The 21,127-nt window shown below is 34.6% G+C and overlaps 1 protein-coding gene across 9 annotated transcripts in view; it reads right to left on the bottom strand.

Moving 5' to 3' along the window:
* Positions 1-21,127, bottom strand: part of ZNF280D (zinc finger protein 280D) — a 116,983-nt gene that overhangs the window by 78,233 nt on the left and 17,623 nt on the right. For 3 of the 9 annotated variants that reach the window (XM_046653189.1, XM_046653185.1, XM_046653193.1), the window contains exons 2-7: positions 18,060-18,105; positions 17,882-17,948; positions 13,345-13,491; positions 10,705-10,770; positions 10,468-10,607; positions 2,814-2,931 (exon numbers count right to left, since the gene is read on the bottom strand). In XM_046653189.1, the coding sequence (XP_046509145.1) occupies positions 2,814-2,931; positions 10,468-10,607; positions 10,705-10,770; positions 13,345-13,491; positions 17,882-17,948; positions 18,060-18,062 (541 nt within the window). In that variant the 5' untranslated portion in view covers positions 18,063-18,105. Of the gene's footprint in view, positions 1-2,813; positions 2,932-10,467; positions 10,608-10,704; positions 10,771-13,344; positions 13,492-17,881; positions 17,949-18,059; positions 18,106-18,545; positions 19,113-21,127 lie in introns of those variants that run through there. The other 6 variants (XM_046653188.1, XM_046653186.1, XM_046653187.1 and 3 more) reach the window with 6 other exon arrangements.

A 21,127-nucleotide genomic window follows, 5' to 3' on the forward strand; every position in this document is an offset into this window, starting at 1 on the left:
AATAAGAGCTATAATACCTTATTTTAGAGAGATGTTTTAAGATCAAATAAGATAGTGTATTTAAAGCACCCAACACAACATTTGGCACATGGAAAGCACTCAGTAATAAATGACAGCTATTATCACTACTAACTAAAAATTTGATACCTAAACTTACTTTAGAAGAAAAAAGATTTTTCTAATAGATTCATCTGTCAGCTTTTTATTTAGGGAAGCATGCCAGAAAAATAGCACTAATTGGCTCCTCTGTTTCATCCTTTGAGATAACATAAAAATGATTTTTCCCGCCCATTTTCAAAGCACAGGATTACTAATAGTTATACAAGGGATACTTGTGAAAGAGTTTGTGTAATCACAGTAGCACTCTTGTGAGATACTTCAGTTACTTGAAAAGCCAGTGAGTGCTGATATTTTGGATTAAGCATCTGATTACATAACAGGCTGGACAGTAGAAATAGACTGTTTACTATAAGATTTTTTTTTAAATAGAAAATAAAATCACTCTGCATTTAAGGGTTTTAAATTCTGACCCCTTTAATTTATTTACCTCTGTTGTCTTTGGCTTGTGTTGTTTCCTACCCTCAATAGCTGTATCTCCGCCAGTAAAAATCTTATTCTCATTCAAGATAAAGCTCAAATTTAAATTTCTCCAAATACTTATGATCACTTGACAGTAGTCAGTTAATCATGCTATGGAACATAGAGCATATATTATCATTCATAACAACTGTTTTTTGTCAAGTCCTTTAAAGCTCATAATGCATTTTCACGTTTTATTTCTCTTATTTGGGCCTCGAAAAGCTCTGACTAAAGTAGAGCAAGAATTAAATTACATCTCCAAATGGCTTATTCTAGATCTGGAGAATGAATGCATTATATGTGAAAAATAAAATCTCCTTTTTAAGTAATATAAGAAAACTAAAGTGTAAAGACTTAATAAAGACTACGTGGGCCGGCCTGGTGGCGCATCGGTTAAGTTCGCACGTTCCACTTCGGCAGCCCAGGGTTTGCCTGTTCAGATCCTGGGTGCGGACATGCCACCGAATGGCAAGCCTTGCTGTGGCAGGTGTCCCACATATAAAGTAGAGGAAGATGGGCATGGATGTTAGCTCAGGGCCAGTCTTCCTCAGCAAAAAGAGGAGGATTGGCAGCAGATGTTAGCTCAGGGCTAATCTTCCTCAAAAAAGAAGACTACAAAAATCTGGGGGCGGGCCACGTGGCCGAGTGGTTAAGTTCTCGCACTCCGCTTCAGCGACCCAGGGTTTCACGGGTTCAGATACTGGGTGCGGACATGGCACTGCTCATCAAGCTGTGCTGAGGCAGCATCCCACATGCCACAACTAGAAGGACCCACAACTAAAAATATACAACTATGTACTGGGGGCTTTGGGGAAAAAAGGAAAAATAAAATCTTTAAAAAAAAAGACTACAAAAATCTTAAAAATAGGTCAAAATCTTCCAAATCTTCCCACTTATTTTTCAGGCTAAAGTCTCTCTCTCTGTGGTAGAAAACTCAGAGGGAAAGTAGGAGTCATTGTCCTTACTGCCAAAAAGTTTCAAGAATTCAGACTTTTTCTATGAATAAAGTCCATGTGTTTTGTAAAATCAAACTTAAGAATTATTTTTTCTCTTTGTTTCTTTTGGTTCTTCTCTATTTAACTAACTAGATTTTTATGAGTATATAAGTAACACCCAAAGAAATGAATATTAACTAAATATTTTTTAATGGAAAAACATTTTAGTCACTAACATTACTATAAAAAAATTGGGGGAAGATTTGTTAAATTCTCTACAATGATTTGTTAATAAATAATCTAAAAAATTTCCAAAAGTCTTATGTATCTCTGTTTAGTCAAATATTTGAAATAAACCAAAATTGCTAATATACAAAGCATAACTGCCTTCATTACAGGGAATTTTCAATTAGATAAAATCCTTCCATAGCACACTAATTTATTTTAGGTTAATGAAGAACTTTGTTACACAATCAAAGATCTTTAACTCTTCTTCAATAGGGACATTTCATTATTCCTTCAATGGATATATAAAGAGTACTGAATATATACAAATTTACTGCAGCCACTTTATAACAGCACTCTATCATATTTAACTATCATATCTAAATCATTTATTGAATAGAAAAATACTAAACTAATTTTTTAAATCAACTATAACCAGACACTTCCATACACTTTTCACACTAGTGGCCATAGAAACTAATTAACACTTCTTTTTTTTGTGAGGAAGATTAGCCCTGAGCTAACTACTGCCAATCCTCCTCTTTTTGCTGAGGAAGACTGGCCCTGAGCTAACATCCATGCCCATCTTCCTCTACTTTATACGTGGGATGCCTACCACAGCATGGCTTTTGCCAAGCGGTGTCATGTCCACACCCAGGATCCGAACCTGCGAACCCCAGGCTGCCGAGAAGCGGTACGTGCAAACTTAACTGCTGCACCACCGGGCCGGCCCCTAATTAATACTTCTTTAACAAGAGTACGTAGGGGATCAGAGGACTTCTCTAACTTACAGAAATTATTTTAAGATTTTTCAGCCCATGTTTGGTGCCAAGTGAGAACAAGCTCCAAGTTGGTTAGCCTACTTAATTAACAGGAAGAAATAAAATGCTCTATTATTAAATAAGATTTTATTTAAAATCACCCAAGAAAGGCATTCAAAAACTATCAGCACCATTCCACTTTACAAATATGAAAAACTTGACACAAAGGCATGGACTTCAATACAAAGTCAATTTCATATGCATATTCATCAAGTTTCTTTTTATAATTTTTTGAAAAAGTGCTAAAACCAACCTGCTATAGAAAGTGTTGGTCCCCCTTGGAAATGTGATAATCCCGTATCCTGGGTCAAGTCAAACAGTAACTCTGAAGAATTATTAGACACAGCTCGTGATGCGTTCGTTATATAACCCTGTTAAAATATTTCAAAGGAAGAATATTACATTTATTCAACATAGCTATAATCATTTTGTTTCATAAACTTTTATAGAAGTAAATTTAACTGTATGCCACTATCATAAGGATAACCTTTGATGACTCAATTACTAATAAGTTATAAAACACAAAGTTACCTACTACTATCTGCCAAAATTATCTTCTACTAAAACTACTAAAGCTGTTACTTAGAGCTGGCTTATTCCTGACTAGCCAATTAAAATGAGGGGCAAATTGTAGTCTGATTTTTTCAAAGTAAAAGAAACATATAAACCCATTTTAAGTCAACTTAACATTGATACACTTTAGAGGGATACTAAAAATGCACTATTCTCATCAAAGAGCAAATAAGAGAACTTAGCAAAATCTTTGGGTAAACGCAAGGAAAAAAATAAGATAAACATAGTGATGTAACTACAAATTTAAAAGCTTCTACACCTCTATAAACCTCACAAACAGAATATCAGGGCAAACAAAGTGGGAATCAATCTACAAGTATTGTGCATTGGGGTTAGGGATGAATCTACCATGTGGTGAGAGTTTTGGAATCATCTTTACCGGAAAAATTATAACCCAAGGGTCAGGAAGAGAAAGGTCCCCCACTCCTCCCACCACCCCACATAAAGCCATGCTGAGCCAGGCAATCTCCCACCTCACAGGGCAAATGTGAAAACTGCCTGATCAGCAGGGTGAACAAATAAGAAAGCCAGGAAGACAGTTTAGAATGGAAGCTGTTTATAGGAATGGTCTGGGCCAGCTGCTCCACTCCTGGAGACATTAGGGCTCAAGAGAAGTTTCAGCCCTTCCATCAGGAGAAAGGGTGGTCCCAGCTAGCAGGAAGATCTCAAGAGAGGAGTAAAAAGTATGAGATGAATCATGTGGTCAAGTCTAAGGTAGCATAAATTTATATGTTAGCACACATATATATTTAGTATAAATAATTATGAAAAGTGTGGTCAATATAATTTACAGATATATATACTCCAATACTATTATACATTAAATATACTGATATGCACACACAAAATATATTCCGAAGCTATTTATAAAAGACCATCATTGTGGAAAGTAAGCTCTCAGAGTGACTTCTGGACCATTCTATATGCCATAATATATAATAAGCAAAAGTTTTAAGATTAACAATGCTAAAAATCAAAAGGGAAAAAGTTACTTTAAGAGAAAAATGCACAAAGGACATAAACTGAGACACCTCAAAAGCAATATACCAAATGACCAATACGTACAATAAGCTTTTTAGCAAGCTACTAGTTAAAGAAATGCAAATAAAGACATGGGTAATTTTTGCTGAATTGACATCATTTTAAAGACGATAATATCTAACACAAAATAAGTGGCCGCTCCTCTTAAAAGCATCAAGGTCATGAAAGATCAAGAATGAGTAACTGTAGAAAAACATGAGGAGACTAAGAAGAAATAACTAATTGCAAGGTGTCATCCTGAACAGGATCCTGGGAAAGAAAAATGACATTAATGGAAAAACTGGTAGAATTCAAATAAGGTCTGCAGTTTAATGTTAATCACCTGATTATGATAAGTAAGACGGTGGCAATAGAGGAAACTCGGTTAAGGGTATATGGGAACTCTTTGTATTTTTTCCTATAAGTCTAAAATTAGTTTGAAATAAAGTTAAAATTTAAAAATTAAAAAGTACTGATAACATTCATTCACTTTGGGCAAAGTAGAGATTATACTTTGGTACAACTTATCTGCATGAAAATTTTGACAGTAGCTGTCAAAGGCTTTATAAAAGTTTGCATCCTTTGATCCAACTACTCCACTTTAAAAATTTATGGTAAAGAAATGAAAATGTTTAATGGAGAATTATTTTTATTGGCAAAAAAACTAAAATCTTTATGTCCAACAATGGAAGAATGATTAAATAAGTTAAGTGAGAGACTATCATGCAACCACTAATACCATGTTTTTGAGAAATATCCAATGACATATTCCTGGTAGAATGTTCAGTGCAAAAAGAGGAATATGTATCTATACGCACAGTATGATCCAGAATGATATACTCTATACCCTGCCTGCAGCAGGGAAAAAAGAAAATCAGAATACAGTACGCACTCTTCTCTTTTTCTAAACTTTCCCGCCAAAATACATAAGATTTAAAAACAGAAACAAGAAAGGTTTATTCGTTTTGTGTTTTTAAATTGAGGGATAATTAAGTTTCAAGAATTTTAGTTTGCTACTAACTTTTCTATTGACATGGATTTGTTAAAAAGTTATGGGGGCGGGCCCCGTGGCTGAGTGGTTGAGGTCTCGCGCTCTGCTTCGGTGGCCTGGGGTTTCACCAGTTCGAATCCTGGGCACGGACATGGCACCACTCATCAAGCCATGGTTGGGTATCATCCCACATGCCACAACTAGAAGGACCCACAACTAAAAAATACACAACTATGAATCAGGGGGGCTTTGGGAGAAAAAGGAAAAATATAAAGTTTTTTAAAAAAAATAAATAAATAAAGAAGTTATGGAAATAGGTATCGAAGTAATCCAAACCACTCTAGAATTTGAGGCCTAACAGGCAGATATCTGCATCTGAACTTTAATGTTTAATATAAAAAAATTAGTAATGCCATATAACTAAATTGTAACCAACCACAATCTTACTGCTAGATAATATTTTCTCCAAGTATTTGCATTTAAAAAAATGGAAAATACTCACTTGCATTTTCCAAAACAGTTTTTTTTTTAATTTTATTTTTTTCCTTTTTCTTCCCAAAGCCCCCCAGTACACAGTTGTATATTCTTCATTGTGGGTCCTTCTAGTTGTGGCATGTGGGACGCTGCCTCAGTGTGGTTTGATGAGCAGTGCCATGTCCATGCCCAGGATTCGAACCAACGAAACACTGGGCCGCCTGCAGCAGAGCACGCAAACTTAACCACTCGGCCATGGGGCCAGCCCCTAAAACAGTTCTTTAACAAAAACATAAAGCTAATACTGTTAAACACTTTCCTAGGAAACAGTTCTGGTTAATTAAGCACCACAATTTCAGAGAGCAGGCACACATTATTCAACAATAACTGGTTAAGAGAATTCTCCAAGAGGGAATTTTTAATGTCTTATAAAACAATTCAGAAAGATATCAAATACAATTGTAAGGGCAGAATAGGTGCTAGACTGGGATTCAGAAGACCTGCACATTTATTTAACTACGAACCTTGTGAAAGTCACTTTTGAGCTTCAAGTTATTCACCTTTCAAACTGAAATAAAAGTCACAACTGTGTTTTAAATGTACCTGTACTTCACGGTACATGTATGTATTAAATCAAGTAGTTGCCACAACAGTACTAATAATTACCTAATATTATGCACCATTTTATAAATAAGTAAACTAATAAAATGGGTTAGGTGTGGTTACAGAAGACTCCCAACACAGCCCCACTTGTTATTGATGTTACTGTAATTAGAACCTGGGTCTGCCTGATTACAAAGCCTATGCCCTTAAGCTGTAACACACTGACTTTACAAGTGATTATAATATATCCCTGACTACCTGAAAGAGATCCGAAAGAGATGTTGAGGTATAGAGATATTCCATGAAAAAGTAAACACACACACACAAAACATGACATAAAATAAAAAACTATAATTATAATTTATTTTTAAAAAACTTCCAAAATTTAAGAGTAAATTCCCTTAAATAGGATTCTCAATTCATTCCAGAATACACCTCTGTTATTCTTAACTTTGACTGCACATTAGAATCACTTGGAGAGTTTTAAAATCGTATCATTTCCAGGACCCACCTAAATCAACCGGCAAAATCTCTCCTTTTAATAAGTCCCCAAGATTAGAAACCACCAATTGAGGTGATTTGATTTAAAAACTATGCCCACAGAAATAAAACATTCTGAGTTAAAAAAAAGCTCTAGTTTCTAACTTGCGTAGCACCAAAGATATCACCCCTCACTTTATTTTTTTCTCCCTAGGTCTAATGTTGGAAAGATTGTTTATCTATTAAACTGAATGAAATAATGAAGTTTCTTTTTCCAGTTTTCTTCCCCCAAATGCCAAATAGCTTACGATAAGCATGAGAAAACCACTGAGTTAATTTGATTCCAAGTAACAGCAAAGAATCTTTACATTTTGGGTAGTTTTTCCTCTTTTGAAACATCAGAAGTAGTTCAGGGAACCTTAGGATCCAAGGCTGAGAGTCAGTGGTCTGGGAAAAATCTCTCATTTTAGAAATGAAGAAAATGAAGCTCAGAGAGGTTTTGACAACGCTTAAGAACAAGGCAGAATCAGCATTCAAGTCTTGCTTCAATCTAAGTTTTCTAAACTACTAGTTCAGGGCTCATATCACTATTAATTATTATTTCAGAATACTAAAAACCACAGAAAAGAATCGGGGAGGGAGTATCTGCCCAAAGATACTCTTATTTGTCATGATATACAACATCTTCAAAATATAAGTGGGAGTTGAGTTTGTTTAGCCATAGATTTAAATGGCTGTAGCCTTTCTTTTCACTTTTATGTAAATTAAAATTACATTTCATAACTCTTCTATGAGAGATACCACCTAAAAATATCAATTTTTAGTGCTAACAGCTATGTAGATTACCCTATAGTAATATGATATGAAATACAGGAAAAATGGATTATTCATACTAAAAATATTTGGATTCAATTCTGGTTTTGAACTTGAACGTTTCAAGAAACCTTATAGGTAATTTGGTAGTTGTTTCTCTTACCATCAACAGAACAAACATTTTGAAGAAAATTTACTACTATGTCCCTAAGGCCAATGTCGAATAGCTTATGATAAGCATGGAAAAACCACTTAGTTAACGGGATTCCAACTAAAAGCAAAGCATCTTTACATTTTGAGTAACTTTTTGTGTTAGTTTTCTACCTCCTTGATTTCAGGACCCCTTTATACACTTAAAAATTACTCAGGACCCAAGAGTTTTTATTCAGGTGGGTTATATCTACTGATATTTCCCATATTAGAAATTAAAACAGAAATTTTTTAAAATATTAATTTTATTTTAAATAACAATAAACCCATTGCAGATTAACATAACATTTTTATGAGAAATGACTATCTTGCAAACACAAAAAAATTAGTGAAGAGTGCCATTGTTTCACATTTCTGGAAATTTCTTTAACATCTAGGTTAATCAAAAACTACTGTAGTCTCACATCTGCTTCTATGCTTTCAATCTGTTAGGACATGTTGCTTTGGTTGAAAACTATAAAGAAAATCTGGCTTCATAAAAGACATATACTAGTTGAAAAAAGGAGTATTTTCATAGCAATTTATGATAACTATGGATATACTTCTTTGGTACTACACCAAAACGTAACAGTTGGTATTATCTTAATGGTTTGTTGCAATGTAGAATCTGACTCCATATCCCCAAAATTTTTGTACGTGGTTACATTAAAATCTTGTTCTACCTTACATTTTGAATGGGTCTTTTATCCATGCATGATTTTATAACACCATGCATTGATTATCTGGAAAATATTCATTTCTTTGAATTATGCAGATCTTCCAAACGTTGACAAAGTTCACTACACAATATGAAAAAATCATATTTATTAATACCACCACCCATCGGAAAAGTCTTTAAGTATTGGGAGCTGTCAAGATCATGGTGACAGATACAAGTTTTCCAAAATTCTAATTTTTGCTTGAAAGCTGAAATTTTATCATTGGCAAGAAACATACTGTCAGTTGTTTTCCTTTAAGTAACAAGGAGCACTTTGTTGAATTTTGAGGAAATGCCTATTTATGTGTGTGTGATTCCCTTACTTTGAGTGTGGGCAAGACATGTGACTTGCTTCTAGCTGAAAGAATACAAGAAGGTGACAAGATATGGATGATTTCGTGTACCTGATTACATCACATAAGATGGCAAGATGCCATCCTGCTAAGGATTCTCTCTCTCCTGCTGGCTCTGAGGAAGCAAGAAGCCATGCTGTGAAGACCCACCTGGCAAGGAGCCAGCCAAAAGCCAGTAAGAGATTCAGTCTGACAACTCTTAACTCTTAAGGAACCAAAGGCTGCCAATAACCACGAGAACGTGGAAGGAGATACTTCCCCAGTTGAGCTTCAGCTGAGACTGCAACCTCAGGGCCCACCCTTGAATGGAGCCTTGTGAGACTCTGAAGCAGAGGATCAGCTAAGCCATGACCTGACCCACAGAAACTATGAGATAATAAATATGTGTTGTTTTAAACCACTAAGCTTGTAGTAATAATGATATACAGAAATAAACAATACACCATGGTTTGTCAATCATTCTTTCAAGTAAAAACGGTTTTCTATTTTAAAAAAGTGGTTGTTTAGTTCACAATTCAATCACACAAGTGCTTTTCCTCAAGAAAATTCCTTACCATACTTCAGATATAGAAGTGCTTTACGTATACTACCCATTTCATCACACAAAATATTTTTAAAATACATATATTCAAGGGTAGAGAGTTAAAATTAATAACATTTTGAATACTTCATCAAGGAAATTAAGAATAACTGGAACATTTTTTATTGTGAATGCATGGTGGTGACTAATACAAAAACTACTGGTACAGCTTGGTACCACTGTCTTGATTCATACTAACACTAGGAGTTTACCCACCACTGCTTTTGCATCATCAGCGCAAATGTCAAGACAGTGACTAGGCAAACAGTGTCCTTGCATTATTATAACTCCCAAACCCATGAAAGAGTCTTAGAGGAACACCAGAAGACTGAAGACTACACCTTGAAAACTTTTGCACTAAGGCAAGGCTTCTATTTTTTTAAAGTATACATTTATACACAACATACATGTATGTATGTATGCATATACATATGAACTATGGGTTAGGCTGGACTGAAATCCCAGATCTACCATTTACCAGCTGTGTGACCTAGAGTGAATTATTTAATCTCTGTGAGTCTCAGTTTCCTTAACTATAAAACAGACAATAATAGTACCTATTTCATAGGAATGTTCAAGAATTAAATAAGATTAATTTATGTACAGCATTTAGCACAAAGCTTTACACATATTAATACCTCAAATAAATATTAACTATTACCATTAACTGTCACTTTTTGTTAAGAGTTTTTTTAAACTAAACTATGCAGGTATGTTTTGAGAATAAAAAGCTATGATAGCCTCTCAACAATATTCCCAATTAAGAACTAAGAACACTTGGCCTAGTTTATAATCTTAATTAGTTTGCCATTATGCAATATTGATTACTGATTATACTTTTATTCATATTTGGATAGCACAGTTTTCAATTCTGTACCTATTTAATTTAAGCATATTACCTGATTTATGAACAGGTGGGATATTTAGTTCCTACAGTTATCATTTTGAGAACTGGTTGAGCTATCACAAAGATGGTGACATTTTCTGACGCTGACTATGCTTCTATTGGATAACTACCCATGATAGTCCAGAATTTCAACTGGATATTGTTGATATTGATAAATAATATCCAATGTATCCCTGAGCTGACTGTGTAGTTTCAGAAACACTTACAGGTTTAGACAAAGGCTGAACAATAACAGAACTATCTGAAGATCTAGATTCAGGATGAAAATTTACTGGCGAGGCAGCCACTGGATTTGATGTTGGGGTCGTGTAGTGTTGACTTGTAGGCTTGAATGCAGCGGTAATACCTGTATTTTAAAATTACACAATATATTGAATATATTTCTATATAATTGATGTTAAAATACTTCACTTTAAAATTAAAATAGTAAAATAATACTGTACCTCGACTGAGAGCGCCATTCTTTATTCCCCTTGAATATGAGCTGGGGTTTACTCTATTCAAAATATCTATAAAAGAAGATTTATTTTAAAATTCATTGTTTGAATGAAATATATATTAAGATAATAGAAATCATAAATTGAAAACAGATTCCTAGAAAGAATATATGTTATCACTTATTTAAGAATACAGTTAATTATAAACATATATATCTTTACCTACTAAAGAAACAAGATTACCAATCTTAATTGTTTTATAGAATAAGAACAAAGTTTCTAACAGTAACTCAAAATACAAAAGCTGGAAGTAAAAGATTGATAAATCTGACTATATATAAGTCAAATCTTCTGCATGGCAAAGAAATACTCCACATAATTAGTAACAATTTTTCCAAAAATATATTCCTATACAACCTATAATTGAAGTATATATCCTTCTTTGAGAGGTGATAGGGTTCCCACTACTTAAAATCAAACCTTTGTCCAACCTCCATATCTCTATTCACAATCTCTAAAAGCCTTGAAGTGTCATTATGAGAGGTCTCACTGGATTATCTGACCATTACTCTGGAGTTCTGAAAGGGAAACGATTAGAGACTGCAGACTAAAATGAACCTACAGTTTACCATAGCATCTTATAACTTAAGGGGTTCCAAATCTACCACTACACCAAAAGTCAATTGAGCCTAATATGAGTTTCAGGATCAGTTTAAAGTTCCCAATTCTTGAATGCATGTGAAATCTGGAACTTCTAGGGTATTCAGTAATCAAACTAAAATTTGGAAGAGTGGGGATTTACCTACAATTGTTTGTTAGAAAAAGGTAAAAGCACAAACAAACATGAAACCTCACAAAAATTTCCTTTTTCTCGCTCATAGTAGAAAAGAACCAAAGCCATAACATAATTCTATAAAGGGCCACACAAAAGTAGGGTTATTTCCTGATAATGGCAATGCAGTGCTCTATACCTAAGAACTACAGATGTCTTACAGAAAAAAAAATCTGGCTCAAAAAACCTCACACTGTTTTCATTCAGAAATTCAAGATTAAGTATTTATTCAAACCATCAAAACTATCGCTAAAATACATTTTGGTGGTTGTTGTCTACAAAAGTTTTACCCTCCTTTTTCGCAGTTCTACATAAACATTTAACTCATCCCATATGTAAAATATTTTAAGGCTTATACAAAAACAATAAAATGAGTTACATTCTTCATCTTAACATTTCAGAAAAGAAATTCAACAGCAGTGAATCTCCTTTTTGACAGAATTATGTTAAAGCTAACATACACTGATCTAGTTGAATACTGTTACCAGTCATCTACACTCAGTATAAATTCAACATGAATCTTAACTGTCATGTTTTCAACAACAGAATTTGAATAATAATTTTGCAATATGGTAATATTCCAGTATAAAATAATCACAGTGACTAGAAACAGTAATTAAGAGAATATATAATTCTGTTCCACTATCACCAACAAGTATGCCATCATGCCTAGTTCAATTTATAATCAAAGCGGCATTCCACTTAGAACCTCCATGAGAGATTATCAATCTGCCACCGGAAATGGTATTGAGAATTCAATTGTTTAAGTTATTCTCCCACTGACAAAACTAAATACAAGTGCCATTCCAAGTTTACAAGCAACAGAAGAAAGAACCAGGCTTTCAGAAAATTTAAAAGTAGTCTCTTAGTCACATTTTTAAGCACCATCTTGGTAGAAAAACAGTAGTAAATGGGATACATTCTTTCAGAAATTCTCCTAGCTTAAACAAACAAAGAAACATTGTAAATACAACAGGAAAGGATCTATTTCCTCTTTCTCCCCTGAAATCTGTATGGTGTCTCTGCACTTCCACACATTTTTGAGCAGACATTTTAACAAGTGTCATTGGTCTTTGCTTTAACATCATAACAATATCAAATCCAACTACTCTAACTAAAATCTAATAATCCACAAAGGTACTGAGGTGTTCTGCTAGACAGCTACAAGGATTTAAGTGTTAACTAACTGCTACAACATCCAGGTACAGGGGCTGTAGGCAGTACCCTCCTCTTCCATGAATGTAAACTCGAGTTGCTGGAAGATGGGTGTGGTCAGAAGCTGCAGCCCCTGTGAGAACACAGGCTGAGACTTTGCATTCATTCACTGCCTATATTTTGTAGCTATGTATGGATAACACTGCAATGAGGCAGTTGCCTGGATGTGAGAACCCCGGAGATTAACACAAACACATTTAGTATATTCTGACACTTTAAGCAAAGCATTCTGAACCCTTTCGTTTCTCTACTTCTAGGTTTAAGTGGAAAAAAACAAAAGAAAAATGAACAAATGGATACATAGGTTACTTGGCTCCACTAAAAATTATTATTTCCAAATTCAAAAGATCTCCAATGCCAACAGCTAATCTTAGTCCATTCTTTTTCTCACATATGATATTTTAACTTCTTATCTCCTTCCTCAAGTCCCCAACCACATCCCCACCTAGATTCTCAAATTCTTAAGTGACCTCCCGCCCAATCTCATCCCCAACACCCTACAGAGGAACAAGGACATCAAGTACCTATAAGACAGTTCACAAGTTTTTCCATCAGAAACATTCTTATAAAACTTGGCTTCACTAAAAGTAAATGCTTACTTGAAATTGCTGGTTTTGAACTTGATATCTCTCCAACAAAGATCGGCTCATCATCATCATCATCCTCAACCTCTTTTACTTTCTTCTGCCATGGTTCCAACTCTTCTTCTTCACATTCCATAAAGAGTTCTGCCATTTTTGAATTATCTAATTTTCAAGAGGAAAATTAGATAATTTTCAAAAAGAAAAATATATTTGTTGTAATACCTAGTATGATATTTAACATCTACTTTAATAATCCTAATAGGAATTTATGAATTGGTATTTGTAGTTAGTATATGGTAACAAAAGAAAGAAATTCAGAGCTCAGTCTCTAAGAAACAAATTAGTAAAACTTTGATAGAGAGATGACAGATAATGGTTGACAGTAGTTATTTACAGTGGACAGAAACTTGAAAACAAAGTGAGTTTCAGACATATGCCTGGAATATGATTATATATATAAAAAGGACTGCACCTAACCATTATCTGAAAAAGAAAATGTATTAACAAAAGGGAGATATACTAAGAATAACAGACAACAGGTGGAAGATATACTAGAAAAACTGAACCAAATTCTGGAATTCCTAGCATAGACCAAAGCAAGGATGAGGTGCTAGTCTAAAATAAGGGAACAAAGTCAGGCTTATTCCATTAGGGCAAACTAGACATTTCTCACCTAAAGAAACAGACCAAAGAACACACAGTAAATATCACCATCCTAGAAAGTCTGACCAAGCAGAGCTTAGGAAGCATCTTAGTGTATTAGTCTTAAATATGGAAGGAAAACCAATAAGTGCCAGAAATTTTAGGAAAACCTCCTGTCTTTCAGACCAAAATAAATAAAACAGATATAGAATCCTAAGTAAAAGAGATATTACAGAGAGCAAGAAAATATTAAGAGAAAATATAATTAGCATCTTTAGAGATATGACAAGAAAGAATGTTATAAAAAGTTATATTCAGAAAACAAAAAATAGGATTAAAAATATGAAAGGCAAAATTTTTTAATTCACTTTTTAAAAAATCAAAATGTCCCCAGAGGTGGAACTAAGAAAGGGAAAAAAAGAATATACATATACACACACACACACACACACACACACACACACACAAACTAAATTGAGAAGAGGACACAGGCTATTAGAAAATCAATTTCAAAGGTACAACATTTACCTAATAAAATTTACAAAAAAAGAACAGGAAAAAAAGCAGGGGGTAAGTTATCAAAGAAGTAACACAAGAACATTTCCTAGATTGGAAGATATAAATCTCTGAGTTGAAAGGCCGCACTAGTACCCAGCACAACGATCAAGAAAAAAGTTATACCAAGACGTATCATCATGAAATTTCGGAATAACAGAGATAAAGAGAATATCTTCAGATTTGGGCCGGGGGGCAGAGGGGATGACAGGTCATATACAAAAGATCAAGAATAATAAGAACAAGAATAAAAGCTAGAAGATAGTAGAATAATGCTTTAAAAATTCTTTATTTTTTTATGATTTGAAAATGCTTTAAAAATAGAATGCTATAAAAATTCTGACCAAAATTATTTTTCAATCTAGAATTCTATACCTAGTCAAAGTTTCCATCAAGTGTGAGAGTAAAGACCAGCAACATCACACAAGATTTATCTCCCACGCACCCTTTCTCAGGAAGCTACTATAGAATCCACCAAAACATGAGACTCAAGAAAGAAGACAAAGGATGCAGAAAACACAGCATTCAACACCATACAAAATCCAAGACAACAGAAGTCTAACAGGCCTAGAGAACCACCAGTCCAGACCAGATCAGGAGAGTAGTACTTTAGGAGGAATGTCTCTGGGAGGCCAGAGAAAAGATGATTAAAATGGAAACTTTTTGATTATCTGACAAGTTTTACTGTGTAGAAAACTGTACTGAGAGGTTACTGAAGGGTATGGGTAGATTTGGCTACAGACTTTAATAAAACTTAGCAAATGAAAAAACATGAAAAGTATTAATTGATGGATAAGCCAAAAGAAAGAAAGAAAAGTACAAGGATATGTATCTCCTCATACGCTATTCTACGTATAGTATCATATTTACAGCATATTACTATGTTCATCAGTGAGCAGTATTTATCATGGTCATCATAATGAAAACATCAAATATAGATTTATCCAAAAATTGAGATAATAATTAAACTGAAAGACACTTGGAGGGAAGGAAGGGGTAGCTGTGAGAAAGCAAAAATCCACGATAGAACATTATTAGAAAACGGTTAAAACTGATTTATGCAACAGACAGCACACATGCATACGCACATAAGCACTCTTCAAGAAAATGTGGTTATGCCATATAAAGCCTTTTCAGAACGTTTGACTTTTTCAACTATATGCATATATTGCTTTAAGCTGAGATGGAGGAGAAGGAAAAGGAGGAGGAGAGGAGGAGGGGCACAAAGAGAAATAGTAATAAGGGCCTAAACTAAAGAGGTAACAATGGAGTTAGATACAAGTGGTGCTTAACCAGATATGTGAAATGTGATGGGGAAAACTACAAAAGAAAAAAAACCCCTCCAGGATTCTGGCTTAGACAATAATATCTTTTTTTATTTTTTATTTTTTTTAAGATTTTATTTTTCCTTTTTTTCCCCAAAGCCTCCCTGTACATAGTTGTGTATTTTCTTTTTTTTTTTTTTTAGTTGTGGGTCCTTCTAGTTGTGGCATGTGGGATGCCACCTCAGCATGGCTTGATGAGTGGTGCCATGTCCATGCCCAGGATCTGAACTGGCAAAATCCTGGGCCACCAAAGCAGAGCGCCCGAACTTAACCACTCGGCCGCAGGGCTGGCCCCAACAATAATATCTTTAATTTATCATCTAAATGTAGTCATTTCTAAGGGTAATTTTTTTAATGCTACTTCTACCTTTGCTCAAAATTAAGACAACGTTCTACCATGGTCTTAAAAGATACTAATCGAAAGAATGCTTTGGGGATGGCATATAAAGTAAATACCTTAACAAATTAGGCGTCATTCTTTTGTAAATTTACAATTTTTTTCCATTCTATAAAAGTATGTCACAAATCATTTCCTGGTCTAACATTATTTGATTGTTTAGTAATCCACCTACGAAAAAAAGGAGGCCTTCTCACTTTCCTAAATGACATAAACAACATGAACTGAACCTTTTCTTTTCTAAACTATACTGTTTTACTAATTATGTAGAGTTCTTCAAGTCAAATGACTAAAAATATTATTATATGTCCAAGGCCAACCTGAGCTCCTTGAGAGTGTATTTCCCTCTACACATTAGATAGGCAGTATGCGCATAGTATATAATTATCTATGGACTAGGAAACTAGGCAAAGTCAAGCAATGTCTAATTTTTAAAAGTTAGGGAGCTAGCCCTGATGGCCTAGTGGTTAAAGTTTGGCTACTCCACTTCAGTGGCCCAGGTTCAGTTCTCAGGCACAGAACTTGACCACACCATTAGTCTGTTAGCAGCCATGCTGTGGCAGTGGCTCAGACAGAAGAACTCGAAGGACTTACAACTAGAATATACAACTAGACACTGGGGCTGTTGGGAGAGGGGGAAAAAAAAAGGAGGGGAAGATTGGCAACAGATGTTAGCTGAGGGTGAATCTTTCCCAGCAAAAAAAAAGGCTCAGCTGCTACATTACAGAAAAAAACAAATTAGGGAAACCCATTATATAATGATAATAAAAGTATCATTTATTTCCAGTTGGTGTATGTTATGGGCTGAACTGTTTTTCTCCAAAATTCATGTTGAAGTCCTTATTGCCAGTACCTCACAATGTGACTCTACTTGAAGACAGTGCTTAAAGAGGTAATTAAGTTAAAATGAGGTTACTAGGGGGGCTCTAATCCAATATGACTGGTGTCCTTAAAAGAAGAGATCAGGACACAGATTAATGCATAGAGGTAAGATCATCTGAAGACACAGGAAGCAGATGGCCATCTATAAGCCAAGGAGAAAGGCCTCAAACAGAACCTTCCCTCATGGCCCTGAAAAGGAACCAACCCTGCAAACACCTTGATCTTGGACTTCAAGCCTCCAGAATTGTGAGAAAATAAATTTCTGTTGTTTAAGCCATCCAGTCTATGGTACTTTGTTATAGCAGCCCTAGTAAACTAATACAGAAGAAAAAGGTCTTCCTCATTCTTTTTAACTGGGCACTGCCATTGTCAATACATCCAGGATATACTGCTAAGAAAAAATTTTTAAACAGCACATAATAGCTTTCTGATTTTTTTTGAAATAATTTCTTTTTCATCTATGCGTAGAAGAAACATATGCGATTACGTATAGCGAACTGATAACAGTAGTTATCACTACTGTTATCTAGTAGTGGTAGTGATACTCCACTAGGCATAGGGAGAACACACTTCATTTCTACTTTATCCACTTTGTGATTTACATTATTTGTTTTCCTGTGAGCATTTGTTACTTTAACAATTTTGTGTTTCTGTCTTTAAGAAAATGCGCCTACCTCTCATCCTTTCTCCTGAAGCAATTATCAGTACAAAAGCCACGTATACTAGTACCAGTCGTGGCAGCAACACTTACTTTTCAGCTGAAAAAGGTTGTCGCCCATCAAGTTGCGGTTGACTTTCTGTAAATTGTCACCTAAGTACTGACACATGATATCAGTCAATTTTACGAGTCACTTTAAAGAATGCCAAATATTGAAACACGAACTTGGGATTCAGAGATTCTTGGATCTAATTTTGATCTCCAAACTCACCATGTGACTCCAAACAAGGCAGCAAGTTATATCTCAGTTTTCCTTCCTATAAAATAAAGATACCTAGTATTAGAGTGGATTTCAATAAATTAACTGTGTACATATTTAATCTTTTTTCCTACAGAAAGCTCAATTTTTAAGTTTGATATATTTGACATATACATACACTTCACTTTACATAATTGATTCACTCCTGAATAACCCAAATTTAGTACTAGGTAAAATGGTGATTCTATTAAGCACTTAGTACTTGAAGAAGGCTTAATTAAAAAACTACAAATAATTTTTAAGAGCATCCATTTATAAAAATGAGTAATCACCTCATAATGTATTGTTTTCATAAGTCTCAACTATCAAATGCTAAGTGACATTAATCTTTGTTACCTATTCTTCACATTTCAGATATAAATGTAATTATTTCCATAAGAAAACATAACTTTAAACTTTAGTCTATATTTTTCTGGGTTTTTTTAACAACAAACTTACAAGGAAAAGAAAATTGGTTGAATATATTTCATCATAGATTAATTCATTCAAAAAAAACTGCCCATTGCCTCTGTATACAAGACAATGTGTTAAGATCTAGGGAAAAAACAAAGATGAATAAGTCATAGTCCTTGTCTTCAGACATTTACAATCTGGTACGTCTATAATCCTTTGGGTTTTAAAAACAAATGCTGTTAGGATAGACATTATCCAAAAAAACAACATTTGAATTGCTTTATTTAAAACAAGAATTTGTCTTCTGCATTCTGACACATATACAACAGCGTAAGTTTTACAAAACATACAAATATTTTGAAAACTGTTTTAGTTATAAAGCAAAAAAGGTCAAAAATTAGGCATCCGAAACGTAAAATATTGAAAAACACAGCCAATTCAATCTTCACATTCCTCTTTATCCTCAGGCTGACAAAAGAAAGTTTTCCTGCTTTTTAATTTCCAAGTTATTTGGACTGAATCAGTCCACAGAGGGAAAAACATTATTTTAACTTTAGAAGTTACTGCTATAAATGTTTGAACTACTATCACAGGAGTCACTAGTGAATCTTGTGTCTAACTAAATGCACCAAGTTCTAAGGTCTATTTAAATCTCTTTAACTCAATTATGTGAATAGAGCTTGTCCTTACACTAAAATCAGTGTTATGTGTATATCAAGAAGATAAATTAATGACAATTCTTTCTCAGCATTAAGGATCTACTAGTACCAAGAATAGAGAATTTTTTAAAGTGCCATAATTATAGAGCCTATATATGAGACTCACATATAATAATTTTAAGTGATCATATAAATATCTCTTAGCAAAACTCTAAAATTAGTATTCAATTTACAAATACTCAATTAATGAATGACTTGTCCATATGAACAAGATATCCATTGCCTATGACTAGAGATGATTCAAAATTCAGTTCCTCAGGACGGCCGGGTGATGTAGCAGTTAAGTTCACGTGCTCCGCTTTGGTGGCCTGGGGTTCACCAGTTCCAATCCTGGGCATGGACCTATGCACCACTTACCAAGTCATGCTGTGGCAGGGATCCCACATATAAAGTAGAGGAAGATGGGCACGGATGTTAGCTCAGAGCCAATCTTCCTCAGCAAAAAGAGGAGGATTTGGAGGTGGATGGTAGCTCAGAGTTAATCTTCCTCAAAAAAAAAAATTCAGTTCCTCAATTTCACTAGCAACATTTTAAATGCTCAAAGCCACACGTGGCTGGTGGCTACTGTATTGGACAGTGCAGCCACAGCACACTTCTATGCTTATCTAAAGAATCATTGCCATATTTTGTCCTGGTTAGAAACATTTTCATGGATTCCTCTGGCATCTCAATCACTGGAGCATCGCAAAACTATCACCATAAAAACTCCTCAAGGCAGCACTTCAGAATTTTGTTAGAAGAGCATGGAACTCTATGAAGAATTAAATCAGCTGCCACTGAAGTGGAATATCCAGCAAAGATATGCAGTGGGGATCTCAAAGCTTCAAAGGTCTCTAGCTTCTGCAGCTCAGAGTTGGCTCCAAAATAGCCAGAAAAAGAACACTCTATTTCAGCTAATGACTCAGGTAGAAATTTCATGCCCATGTTTAATACACTTATTTCTATGGAGAAAAATACGAATTACAAGTAACTGACTTTTTTTTTTAAAGATTGGCACCTGGGCTAACAACTGTTGCCAATCTTCTTTTTTTTTTTTTTTTTAAAGATTGGCACCTGGGCTAACAACTGATGCCAATCTTTTTCTTTATGTTTTTTTCTGCTTTATCTCCCCAAAACCCCCCCTGTACACAGTCGTATATCTTAGTTGCACGTCCTTCTAGTTGTGGGATGTGGGACGCCGCCTCAACGTGGCCTAGACGAGCAGTGCCACATCCGCACCCAGGATCCGAACCCTGGGCCGCCGCAGCAGAGCGTGCAAACTTAACCACTCGGCCACGGAGCCAGCCCCGTAACTGACTTTTTAGAACATAATGTAATTCATCCATTTTTGGAGATTGCTCACCACATAATTATAAATTCCTATTTTATTATTTTTTTGTTTCAGCTTTTATATATCTGAAATTAAACTATATCTTAAAGGATTTTTTCTACAAAAAAACTTTTAAATCAATGAAAAAATGTGGGTTTAAATTTTTAATTGTTTGAAAAATTCACTTTTATCCACTGATAGATATCACCTGATAAAATGTCGCTGTGTTAAATAATAAAGGTAATGCATCTGATCTAGTACACGGCACACATTATGGCACAGTTATGTTATGTACTAGATATAGTCCTATTTACTCCATGACAAGGGAAAAGATTAAGCAGTTCCACAAACCACAACTGTAGAGTCTGAACATAAAATCGAGCCCTAGCCTAGAAAGCAGAAGAACCAAGTCATAGCCCCAGCACTCCCACAGCTTTCAGTCACGTCACCTTACAATTCTGGATCTTGGCCTCTTCAACTGAATGACCACTAAGGTTTAATTCAGCTCTATACTTTATAATTTACTGTACACTTTAAACACTTTTTAACCATAAACAGTAAAACTTGGTGAAGAATGAATGCCAGGTTAAAATTCTGAC

This window comes from Equus quagga, chromosome 2 (assembly GCF_021613505.1).
Source record: "Equus quagga isolate Etosha38 chromosome 2, UCLA_HA_Equagga_1.0, whole genome shotgun sequence".
Taxonomy (NCBI): Eukaryota; Metazoa; Chordata; class Mammalia; order Perissodactyla; family Equidae; genus Equus; species Equus quagga.